This window comes from Perissodus microlepis, chromosome 1 (assembly GCF_051167445.1).
Source record: "Perissodus microlepis isolate ML-2025 ecotype Zambia chromosome 1, ASM5116744v1, whole genome shotgun sequence".
NCBI lineage: Eukaryota > Metazoa > Chordata > Actinopteri > Cichliformes > Cichlidae > Perissodus > Perissodus microlepis.
In genome coordinates this window covers 37748845-37762174 of record NC_140461.1, presented here as the reverse complement: position 1 = coordinate 37762174, position 13330 = coordinate 37748845, and the positions used below count along the sequence as shown (strand labels likewise).

At 38.9% G+C, this 13330-nt stretch overlaps 1 protein-coding gene across 1 annotated transcript; it reads right to left on the bottom strand.

Moving 5' to 3' along the window:
• Positions 1-425: 425 nt before the first annotated feature.
• lctla (lactase-like a) lies at positions 426-13127 on the bottom strand. The gene is made up of 13 exons (XM_084924735.1): positions 12992-13127; positions 8093-8253; positions 7363-7450; positions 6091-6200; positions 5875-6003; positions 5679-5774; positions 4775-4829; positions 4364-4525; positions 3171-3445; positions 2767-2893; positions 2459-2658; positions 2311-2374; positions 426-896 (listed from the first exon to the last, which is right to left on the bottom strand). The coding sequence occupies exons 1-13, from the start codon at positions 13122-13124 to the stop codon at positions 781-783; spliced, it is 1716 nt and encodes a 571-aa protein (XP_084780861.1). The 5' UTR covers positions 13125-13127; the 3' UTR covers positions 426-780.
• Between the last annotated feature and the right edge of the window lie 203 nt (positions 13128-13330).

The following is a 13330-nucleotide window of genomic DNA, read 5'->3' as shown; positions in this document are numbered from 1 at the left end:
AAGCGACTTATATTCCTGTTGTTTCCCATGCGTATCCCTCCAGGCTCTACCTGCTCACTACAATCACTTTTGATTTTTGTTACTCAAAAAAAGCAAAAGAAAACACAATAAACACAACGTGATACAAATGAGCATCAATAAAATTATAAATCAAACTGTTTATCAAGAACCAACAATTTACTGATGCTTAAATTGAAAGCATTTTGATCTATTTATTAGGAACACCTGTGCAGGTAATGCCATTGACACTGGACCGCATCAGAAAGATGATTAAAGTTTACTGGGTGGTAGCGCATTGGGCTCCTTTATTATATTTTTACATTGGTTGTTTTTCATAAGATAAAGTAATAACAAAGGAAATGAACCTAAATAATCACTCACCATTGAATTCTTAAAAATATATTTAATTAAAGTTTCATGACCACAGCATGGACATCACCTTCTCCCCGTCAATCTTATTAGAAACTTATGGACACAAGCCAACACCTCTCTAAAATGAACTTGGGTAGCCAATAGAGAATACAGCTATTTCAAAAATCACACAGGGTCAACTGATTAATGAAATAATCGAGCACAAATCTGGAATTCAGTCTCACATGGCGACAGACGTTTGCTTTTGGATTTTTCATGATGACCCCCAAACATTTCTTTTTCAAAGCAGCAGCAGGACAGTTAAATCAGCAATAAGCTTGAGACAGGATACAAGTTTACAGCATGGAAGCAAATCTTAGATTCTTTTCTTTATCTGTGAGCTCTCAATGATGTGACTGTGTGCACTTTTCAGAGGCGTCGACGCAGCAGGAACATGAAGAAAACCGCACTGATGAGGATGCAGAGTGTACACACAGTGGGAACCACAATCTCTGTTACCATCTCCATGTGGCCTATCAATGGATCTGCAACGTGTACATGGAACCAAGAGTTAGTGTATCGCCATTTATTCAATTCAGCTTTATCTATTCAGCTCAAGGCATTTTATATTGTAAGGTAGACCCTACAATAATACATAATACATTTAGAGCCCCAGCTTACTTAGATTTTTGATTTAGTTGTGTACTATAAAAAATAAAAAATAATTTTTTCCTTAGTGCAAAAGCACAGCACTCTTTTAACAGAATGATAAGATGGGATGCTATGGTGGTGAGGATCAGAAAAACCCTTTATATACTTCAGCATGAAACATATTATACCAATTTTACAAAGAAAATGATAAAACAGTAACAAATACCTAGAGTTACAAATACAACTAAATATAAATGTAGAAATACGTGTTGAATATGTTTATGGTGTGAAGCTCTGACTGTATTACTTTTGGCTATTTCTAATATGGGTTCATTCCTGGTGTAAGATGATTCTATTCAGCAGCTTTTCCTTAACTTGTGTGACCCGTTCTATTATGGAGTTCACCACCTTGGTGGCTGACTAATCTGAACAAAGAACATACAGTGCAAATGAAATACAAATAAAACAAATATTAATTGTAACATATTAAGTGTTATATAATGTTAGGAATGATTAATTTAATTAAGTGATTGTCAAATGTGCGAGCAGGGCTTAAATTATGCTGGAAGGACGTGGAATAGCGTTCTGGCCCCTTTAATTAATTTCAATCTAATAAGCAGATTAGTTCATTTTTTGTGTCCTGCTAGTTTGGCAATATTTGCTGAGTAATAAAAAAAAATCCTGATATCCTTTTTCCCTTCTCATCCCTGTGATTTGTTTATGGTGCAGATGTAAGTAAAGCTGGCTGCAGTACAGCAGAAGACGAGTGAGCATAAAGGGAGTGAAGCTCAAAATCCCAAACACACAACCAAACGCACAGTTTCTGTGCAGTTTGTTCCAAAATGTGTCTGCTCTCTAAAGGTGCAATCGCTGTGAGAGAAAAAGATGTTATTATGTAACAGTACTGGAGACGGGGAAAGAAAGACAGGATGGAGAAATTATTTTCAAAGTTAAGGACCGCTCACCACATGAAATGTAAATTTAAAGCTTACATATAACACCCTCGCATATTCTAAGGCTCCTATCTGTACCTGATGTGTTGCTGAAATGTGTTTTGACTCAGTAAAAGCTGGGAGAATCACATTAATCTCACACAGCATCAAAGTATGTACCTAAACTTCATCATGGATTGACCAAGCCTGTTCCATTCCTGCAAGTTCCTGATTTTCCTTTGACTTTCTTCTAGCTGGAGGGGCAAAACAAAGAAAAACCCTGTTAGATGAGACAAAAACAAGCTTCAGACTGAATTTTCCTTTGTTTGGCCCCACCAAGCTTTTTACAGCCCACGCACTACTTCATTATACTAACCTGCAGCCAGCAGCTGGTTACTGGAGGAGCAAGTCTCTACAGCTTTCCTCTTCCAACTTTCAACCTGTAAAGCCCAAACAAGCCCTTGTTTAAGCATAGAGTCTTCACCTCCATGGGGGACTTTTAGCATGAAGTGTGTAGCGTTTACCTCTCTCTGATTGGGAAAGCCATTTGAGCTGATAATGCGTTTGTAGTAGTGGACAGAAGCTTTTGGGTAGCGTGGCTTATTTTTGTTCCTGAAGTCCACGTAGTAGAGCCCAAACCTCTCAGAGAATCCTTCATCCCACTCAAAGCTGTCGAGGAGAGACCAGGCCGTGTACCCCTTCACATTGACCCCATCTTTTATCGCTGTAAGTCGAATCGTGGACACTCGTTTGATTGACATCATATCTAATGTACACAGGTTTGATATTTGATAGGCAGTTTTTGAGACAGTAACGTCTTCCTGGGTTTCACCTTTGAGCATTTCATTGATGTAGTCTTTGAAGTACTTCATCCTCCAGTCGTCACAAAGGTCGGTGCACAGCATTTTCTCTGACACGCCATTTTCTGTCACATAGATCATGGGGTTTCCATACTGAGTCTGTTAGTGAGATGCCATATCACATATTTTTGTTATTATATTTGCTGAAAAACTATATTTCAAATGAATACAGTATCACCCAGGTTCACAACAGAAAGACATCAACAATTTATATAATGCTGATACATTTACCATACATGAACTTGTCATGAGTGATCAGTTCATCCAGTCTTCACTGTGAATATGTCCATGATGCAGTGGTTTCACCCAAAGCCCCAGTTTTCCCCAAATACAGCTAGAGTTTTAATTTGAATAGCTCAGTAATCAGGATGTGTACCTTAACAAAGTTCAACAAGCGTCGGAAGCCCCAGGGAACGGAGTAGAGCCATTCAGAACCAGGGTCAGGCCATTGTGGGTCAACCAGTTCAGCAAGGTCACGGTCAGAGAAATAGTTGTCTCCAGCTCCTGATGGGTAATTCTTCAGAGTGACATAGCGAGTTGTGAAATGTCCAAGACCCAAGAAGTCACAGGTGCCCTTGATGTAACTTTTCTCCTGAGGAGAGAAGACGGGCAGCCGCGAAGCTCCCAGACCCTGCTGGCCACTCTTCCTGCCTGAAGAAATTTAGTACATTTTGAAACTAAGTGAAGCTATATGCAAGGCATCAATGACAGCAGGGGTGGGGGAACATAAGGAGCATAATATCAGACTGAAGTCACGCTAAAATTACAATGCACTAAATACTGAGTATGCAACTTCCTCTTATGCAAACTAAGAGTCATTAGAAGTGTTACATAGTGGATCTTGATTGATTCAGTATTCTGTTCAAACTAGCATGTGTACAGCTACTACACATGATGATACTGGAATATAGGAATTAATCTACCAGCGGAGGTAATAGTGCATTCACTCAGGTTAAAAGCATCCGTGGTGACTTATTCTTGGCTGGTCACACAGAAAGTGAGGTGCATAGTTCTGTGACAAGTGTGTACACAAACCCCCAAGATCACAATAGGTTAGCACTTACTGCAACGCATGGCTGTTTTCTTCCAGACCACAACATATTTGCTATCAACTACAAGTCAGGCTCTTAATTGCTATGTTTTGCTGTTGTGACAAAATCTGGCCAAAGACAGACATATAACACTTTGCAAAGTACCCCTGGCCCCCGGTGCTTGTTTCTGCCAATACAGGTCTCCCATATACCTCAGTATAGCAACAGCTTCTAGCTCAGCTCTTCTTCTCAGTTTAGCAGTTCAGCAATGTGTGTTGGCCACTGAGTTTGAAAAGGCCAGGATCACAGCAGTTGCCGGCTTTGATACTTTGGAAAGTATTACTTCCTATTCAGAAATTCATGATCATGAATTCCTATTCAGTTAAATGAATGACGTGGTGAGATTTTTCTCTTTGAAAGGGATGTACGTTAAACTTCCCTTGAAAATTCTTGACACATGTAGTTATATCCTTTTTCTTTTTTGGGGTGAGGACATTTTTACATATTGCAAAGGTGTAAATGGTTGCATTTGACATACCAATGTAATCTTTCATAACTTGTGGGTAGTCTCCATGGAAGAGAGGTGTAGCAAACCAGCCCAAGTAGAACTGAATGTATCTCTCTGCTGCTTCGATATCCCTCTGGTTGGAGATGTCCACTGGTTCACCCCAGTCAGCAGTCAGCGAGATCCCAACCAGGCCTGCACACATGCAAGAGCTTTGTTGATAGAAATTATGCATATGCATATATTATATACACATAAATACAAACACACACACACATATATATATATAGATGTATGTATGTATGTATGTATGTATGTAGGTAGGTATGTAGGTAGGTAGGTAGATAGATAGATAGATAGATAGATAGATAGATAGATAGATAGATAGATAGATAGATAGATAGATAGATAGATAGATAGATGAATGAAAGTTTTCCCTTTCACCTTTTTGTTTGCTTCTCCACTGCATGTCATACGTGTGCCATACTTTAGCATGTGCCTGTTGCAAAGATAGAGATGCAGGTTTAGCCTTATGTCTGTTCACCATTATTTTTTCAATCAAAGGTCCCAGTGAGATACAGTATCTTTTCTGGGAGTAACAAAAGTAACAAATAAGATGTAAGGCTTCACGACGAATAACGTACAAACTGCTACATAAGCAACGCAATATATTTGACCAATTTTAATGTAATATTTAACAAAACACAATAAACAAAAAAATATGTAGGAATCATACGGTAAAGAAAAATGTGTAAAATAATAACATAATAGTAAAGACCATTTTTGTAAACGCTGATTACAGTAGGGGTAAATAATTATTTGCTGCTCTGCTGAATTTAAAGTTTGTTCAGTTACAGATTCAGTAAAATATGTACGTGAGCAAACTTTTAAATGAGCTCTCGACAGTTTGGTTTTAATGTAGGAGACAGAATATCAACCAAAACATGAAATCGATGTTGGCAAGTACAGCGATAAGACATTTTTGTAGCTGATCACCAGGTTTGATTACATGTTGGGAGGGATTTGACCTTTGACCTGCCGTTTGGCTTCAGCTCCCACCACTGATTTTCTACAGGACTGAGGTCTGGAGACTGGCTCAGCCACTTCATGAGTCATCATGACATTAATGTGCTTCCTGATGCCAAAGAACTTAATTTTGGTTTCATCTGACCACTGCACTTTCTTGCCTTCTCTTGGTAAAATTGATGGAATTATAATCTTGACAGCAACTGATTAGGAGCACCTTTGTTTTTCAAGTTTGCAATCATAGTATTAAAACTAATAATTGGAAATTATGGTAAATGATCAGATTTATCAGCAAAACTGGGCACAAGTCATTCAGTCCTACCTTGATGATATGGTGGGCGGCTTTGTAAGCTCCTGTTCCCTTCAGTTTCAGTCCAGGTGCATGTTCACCTGTTTCATATCCCTCCACAGCAATGGACTTAATAACAAGACACTGACAATCACTCTCTGACACAGCATACTGTATTACATTACAACTGCAAACTGTAAAGGAACCATTTTTCTTTAACCTGACATACCCAAGGATTGTTGAAAGTAATCCAGTACTTGACTCTGTTTCCAAATCTTTCAAAGCATAAATTAGCAAAGTCGTTAAAGTAATTCACCATGCTGATATTGTGCCAACCGCCATATTTCTCATGTAACACCTGTGGAGAGTAACATAGATTTTACTGTTGTATCTGCAATATAGCTTTGGATAAGAAACTATGTTGAGCAATAATATTAGTGCTTACCTGTGGTAAATCCCAGTGGTATAGAGTGACAATGGGTGTGATCTTGTTATCCAGTAGCATGTTAATCAAGTCACTGTAATATTTAATTCCTTTCTCATTGATTTTTTCACCTGTAAGAATTGAAAGTGACACTACATGGAACAAAGTGCTGGGAAACTATACATTACACCTAATGCAATTGTTGGTTGTGGAAATCCACACCATGAGGCTCACACATACAGTGTGAGCACAATTTTTGTGCATCCATGAAAAACTTGCCAAACAGCTCGTTCCGCTACTGACTCTTGCTTGGTGTCATTTATTGGCTTAGATTATTGACGTCTGAAGAAACAAGTTCATACTGGCAATTTCATTAAACAGACCGGGGCCTGAGTAGCATGAAGAACCATACACAGCTACAATACCCAGGCACCTCGTTGTCAGGCTGGACACCAGCTCGGTCACAGACTGGAGGAGGATGGACTTCAGACCTGAACTGTGGAGATGTGGGATTGCCACTGGGTGCCAGATCTCATCTCGATATCATTCTGCATTGATATTGTCTCCAGTGATGATAAGCCTTGTTTATTCAGTGAGGGAGATGCTGCCCAAAACCATCACACTTACACCACCTAACGCTGTTACCCTATCAGTGCAACAATCAATCCACACTTTGACCCCACAATCCAACTGCTGCAGGGGGAATCTGGACTCTTCGGTGAACATATTGTTCCTCCACATGTTGAAGTTCCAGTGCTCATGCTGCAGACACCAGCAAAACTGGGCCTGATGGTGAAAGGCAGTCATGGTAGGCTTCCTGGAAGCCCTGTTAGACCAGAGCTCTGTTTATGGCTCCTAAATGCCGGTGTCATCTTTTTGGGATGGCCGCTTCACAACCTCTGACATCCTCTGTTATATGAAACTATAATACTGCTGACACTTGGTTTTGTGCAACACATTCTTTAAGTTGCCCAATGGCATGGTCCCTATCCGGGTGAGTCTTAGATTATCATAAGCTCACAGTAAGAGTCCATAGCAGAATAAGCTGTTTATACTGGCAAGTTTATCATGGATGCAACCGCCATATTCAGCTCTACTGCTCAACCCACAAATGCATTTTCCTTACACGTGTGGCACAATTTAAGAGGAAATAAATAGATTTTCAAAGGGAATAACAACGAAGTATTGTTACAACTAAGAAAAAAATCACGCAAATACAAATGTCCTCATTTTTTGTGCAAATTTCAGATATATACATTTTTAAATTATGTCAGATGTCAGATTTATGCTTACTTTTCAGTCCAGTGGGTAAAATCCTTGGCCAGGAAATGGAGAAACGATAATGATTCAGCTTCATGTCCTTCATCAAGGCAATATCATCCTTAAAGACAGACAGCAGGAAATATTTCTTTAAATAAATCACAAAAGATGATGTCTTTAGATGTGAGTCTTTGTCTGATAACATATGAAACGGGTCTACTTTATATTATCTTCAGATAAAGCTGTGATCAGATTGAATGTTTCCTAAAATTCCTAAAACGTATTTTCCATTCTAACTATAACAGTTCTGGATGTTGGTTGGGGTGTAGAAGTCATAAGTCATGTGGCTTATGTTGGAGTCTGTGGTTTCATTTGAATGTAAGACCACTCTTTTATTTTATTTACTTACTTTGATGTTGATTTTTTATTTTTACATCAACTTTTAAATTAATCTTTTACTTAATATTTACTTTTACTTTACTCACTGTCAGGAGTCTGACACCTTTTCAAAATGTTAACTTTAGTGTAAAAGCTATTCCTTCACATTCTGGGCTGCAAATAAACATTAGTAGGAAAGCAAGAAAACGGAAAATATATTTTTATATTACAGTCATATTTGTAATATGCATCCATATGTAATGTAGGCTGTGATAATGAATGTTAGAGGAAGAGAAAAGAGTTCACGTCATTTAGATCAGTTGAGCAATAAAATATTGTGTGTAACAGTTTGGCACTGAAGAAAATTCCATTTTTTCCACGTCACCTTGAATTTGTGGTATCCCTCACATGAAGAGTCTGCTGTGTCATTCAAGAATATTTTCCCCTTTTTATGGGAAAATGCATCCCAGATGCTTATTCCCTTTCCATCGACATTCCAGGCTCCTTCAGTCTGGTAAGCAGAGCTGCCAGCTCCCCAGGAGAAACCTGCAGAGGAACAAAAAACAATCAACAAATCTTATTTTATTTTGTATTCACTCCTGAGCTTCTAATCATGATCACATTATGATTTTCCAGGTTAAAGTAGAATTTTATATTTATGTTTAATTATATGATCAACTTTTAAACCAACATGAGCACTTTAAGAACGTTTTATTCTTACTTTGTTCTTTAATAACATTTTGTGCCCAGAAAAAAATTATGGCAACTTAGGAAAGATCCGTCTGTCATGAAGATTGTGTGATATGAACAAACGCTGCAGAACAGCAGCTGGAGACATAGGTTTCCTATACAGTGTTGCATAATATGGAATTAAAAGTCATGCCTTCATAAGTATTGAAAAAGCAAAAGAGAAAAATGTCATAATATATTTATGTTCTGAAAAATCTTGGTCAGACAATAAGCATTTGTATGTTTTTCACAGCCTTTTGAGCCTTTTGAGCAGACACTCAGTATCAAAACATTTATGTATGCCAGGAAGCAAGTAGTGCATGTTCAAAAAATTACAATATCATGGAAAATATCAGATTTTTAATAATATGATTTAAAAAAGGGAAACTTTCCTTATTCTGTCTTCACCACACATCAATTAAAATAGTTCAAGGCTTTGTTCCTTTAATTATGAGAGCTTCCTATTTGAGTACATAACTATTCAAACTGTAATACTGTATATATTTCAGTCTAGTTCAGTATATTCAACCTTAAGGATGGCTGCTGACTTGATATTTGTCCACATGATTATCATCAACACCCCATAATGGATCAATTAGATCAGTTGGAGGTGTTGTTGGCCGACAGGTTGCAGGTGGAATACGTGACGCTGTGGACCAAAGGTACAGGAAGAGGAGGCCAGGTGGAGGTTGTATTAGGAGGCAGTGAGAGAGAAGGAAAGGCGGAAGTGTGGAAGAGTAGGGACTCTAGGGATTATGACTGGTTCAGGGTATGTATGATGGAGAGAAGGAAGGTTGATATTATAATGTAGGCAGGAAACTAGGTAGAAGAGAAGCAGGGCCAGGAGCACTGGAGCTGTTCTATCACGGTGTAGATAATAAGAGAAATACAGCAGGGGTGATCTTGATGGAAGAGTATGTGAATAGTGTTGTGGGGTAAAGAGAATATCAGCTAGGATCAAGAGTTTGAAGTTGGAAATTAAAACAGTGATGTGGAACCTGGTGAGTGCATGTGCTCCACAAACAAGGAATTCAGGAGTAAGTTGTGTGAAGTGGGAGAGAGAGTCTCCAGGGGGAGATTGGAACAGATATCAGTGGAAAAGGAAGCAGAGGTGATGAGGTGTTCGGCAAGAGAGAGAGAAATGCAGAAGGACACATGGTAGCAGATTTTGCATAAAGGATGGAACTGGCTGTTGTAGAAACATATTTGAGAAGAGGAACACTGAGTGACATACGAGAGTGGAGGATGGTGCACACGGGTGAGCTACGTCTGAGTGATAGCAGAATGTAGCTACACAGCATTGGATGGGTTCTGTAGGATGACTTTGGACTTCAAGAAGAAGAAGCAAGTGAAAATAGAAACAGCTTTTAAATGGTGGAAGATGAAGAATGTTGCATGGTTCAAGGAAGAGTTGGGATGAGGCTTCATGCTCGGGTCTTATTTTCTACAGTTGACAGGCTAACAAACCCTCCTGTGCCAGTGGCAGCTGAACTTCATTCAACCATGGCCTGCAATGACTTTGCCAAATTCTTCACAGAAAAAATCCAAAAGATTAGACAAGCAATTGGTACATCAACAGCAGATCCAGACTATGTACTGTGTCCACTGAAAAACTGTTTAAACACCATAAAACAGTTTCACCCTATTAACAGCAAAGACCTGGAGGACATCTTAGGTCAACTGAACTCCTCCTCTTGCTGTTTAGATGTCCTGCCAACAAGTTTCTTCAAAAAGGTCTCAAAGACTTTAGAGTCAGACCTGTTACAGATCGTCAACTTTTCTTTAATGTCAGGTGTGTTTCCGGAACCACTAAAAACTGCTGTAATAAAACCTATACTGAAAAAGGACAATCTTGACAAGACACAAATGAACAACTACAGGCCGATCTCAAATCTCCCATTTTTAAGTAAGATCATTGAAAAAGCAGTTTCTCAACAGCTCAATTACTTCTTAAAACAGAATAACTGCTATGATGCCTTCCAGTCAGGTTTTAGACAGAACCACAGCACTGAAACCGCTCTGACCAAAGTGTTCAATGACATATGTCTGAACACAGACAGTGGAAAAATGTCAGTCTTAGTTTTACTGGATCTCAGTGCAGCATTTGATACAGTTGACCACAACATATTACTCAAACGACTGGAGAACTGGGCAGGTCTTTTAGGAACTGTACTAAACTGGTTCAAAACATACTTAGAAAACAGGAAATACTTTGTATCAATAGGTAACTTCACATCTGAGCAGACAAGTATCACATGTGGAGTTCCCCAAGGTTCCATCTTGGGACCCCTTCTGTTTAACATTTACATGCTCCCACTGGCACAGATTATAAAGAACAACAAAATAAACTATCACAGCTATGCAGATGACACACAAATATATATCACAATGTCACCAGGAGACCGAGGCCCTGTACAGGCTCTTGGTAAATGCATTGAGGAAATTAATGACTGGTTGTGCCACAATTTTCTCCAGCTAAACAAAAACAAACTAAAGTAATTGTCTTTGGCGCCAAAGAAAAACGATTACAGGTCACCAGAGAACTTCAATCTATACATCTAAAAACCACAAACCAGGCGAGAAATTTGGGTGTAGTGATGGATGCAGACCTAAACTTAGAAAAACACATTAAGACAATAACAAAATCAGCTTACTGTCACCTCAAGAATATTTCAAGGATAAAAGATCTGATGTCTCAACAGGACCTGGAAAAACTAGTCCATGCATTCATCTTTAGCAGGCTTGATTACTGTAACAGCATCTTTACAGGTCTACCTAAAAAATCAGTCAGACAACTACAGCTCATTCAGAACTCTGCTGCTCGAGTCCTCACTAAGACCAAAAAAGTGGACCACATCAGTCCAGCTCTGAGGTCTTTACACTGGCTGCCTGTCCGTCAGAGGATAGACTTTAAAGTTCTGATGCTGGTCTATAAAGCTCTGAATGGTTTAGGACCAAAATACATCAGTGACCTCCTGACCCAGTATGAACCTTCCAGATCCCTCAGGTCATCTGGATCCGGTCTTTTATCAGTTCCCAGAGTCAGAACCAGACACGGAGAAGCTGCATTCAGCTTTTATGCTCCATATATCTGGAACAAACTCCCAGAAAGCCTCAGATCAGCTGAAACACTCAGTTTATTTAAATCCAGGTTGAAGACTCACCTGTTCTCAGCTGCATTTGAATAAAGCACCAAATCCACACTTAAGCTTATATTTCAAAACTAACATTTTAACTACTGATTTTATCTATTGTTCTGATTTTATCTGTTTTGATTTTATATACTGTTTTGTTTGTTTGTTTGTTAATTAGTTAGTTTGTTTGTCTGCTTGTTTTAATCAATTTTAAATCATGCTTTTTATTTGTTTTTGTTTCTAATGTCTCTGTAAAGCACTTTGAATCACCTTGTTGTTGAATTGTGCTATACAAATAAACTTGCCTTGCCTTGCCTTGCCTTGAGAAATAGCTCTGCAGGTGCAATGTTAGCTTTGAGATTCCTAATAAAGAAGTATACAGATGATCAGAAGGAGTTTCACTCTGTCTTTGTTTCTAGAGAAACTATATGATAAGGTTCCACGAGAGCAACTCTGGCATTGCATAAGGAAGTTAGGGGAGGTATGTGAGGCTGGTGCAGGACAGTAAGATAGTGGTGGGGTGTGTGATAGTAGTGAAAGTCCATAGAAGTATGACAGAGTACATGTGTGTGAGTGAGAGAGAGGCATGTTGAAAGGTTAAAATGCAAGAAGCAGAGGTAGTGAAGGTAGAGGATGGGGTCAACCATCCAAAGCAATGCGCGGTGCGTAAGTCAGGTGAAGAAGAGAGTTCAGACAGGGTGGAGTGGGTGTAGATGAGTAGCAGGTGGGATTTGTGAGAAAAAGCCAGAGTGAAAGAAAAATTTACATGAAAGATGGTATACAAAGTTCAGAGATGATATTACTGACAAAACGACAGGAAGCCAAGTTGGAGGTGGTAGAGTTGAAAATATTAAGATTTTCATCAGGAGTGACCAGAATGGACACGATTAGAAAGAGGAGGAATGGTGAATATAGTAAACAAAGAATGTTGAAAATGAGCTGCCAGTCCTGAGGAAAAGAGAAACACCTTAGATGTATTATAGCTGTATTGAAGGAGGATGCTGGGGATAGGGTGAGATGGAGGAAGACGATCCGCTGTGGGAACGTCTGAAGGGTGAAGTCAGAAGAAGAACAAGTAGTAGTGGAAGAATCTTATGCTTGATTAATTTATGAATTCTCAGATAACTCCAGTTGCTGGTGACTAAGATATTTGTATTTTCTTGGTTTTGTGACAGATTGTTTAATAAATTGGTTACATAATAAAGATTTAACTCTGAGCACTGAAAAAGAAATATGAGTGTGAAAAAGTGCGGGACTTGGGATTTGCATGTAGGAACTAGGAATACTCGATTCTACCAACAAAAATGAGTTTAGCTGAATATACCAGAGAGATATTTTATATATACGGACACTATATTGCTCTCCTGTGGAACTGTAAGTCCAGCATGTGGTCTGCTTTCTCTTAGATCCTGGTTTCCTACCAGTTGGGAAGGTGCCGTAGTAGAAGGACGTTCTCTCGTTCTTTGTCCAGTCAAAGTCCTCAGTGGCTGACACACATAGCACCAAGGCAAGCACATGGTGTGGTCTCAGGATTCCCCACTGCGGCATTGTCATCTTTGGCAAAGAGAGCACTGTCTTTAGTTACAATTGACTAGCCAGATTTTAGCACAGATTTAACATCCTCATAGCTTGCACATTAATTTTTTAAAGTGTAGTGTCTTCATTACTGATAACGCTAATCCTACTCATATTTTGGAACGGCACAAAAGACTTTTTTGGAAAAAATATAAATACCTTTTGATTTTCTTTGCACCCTCGTG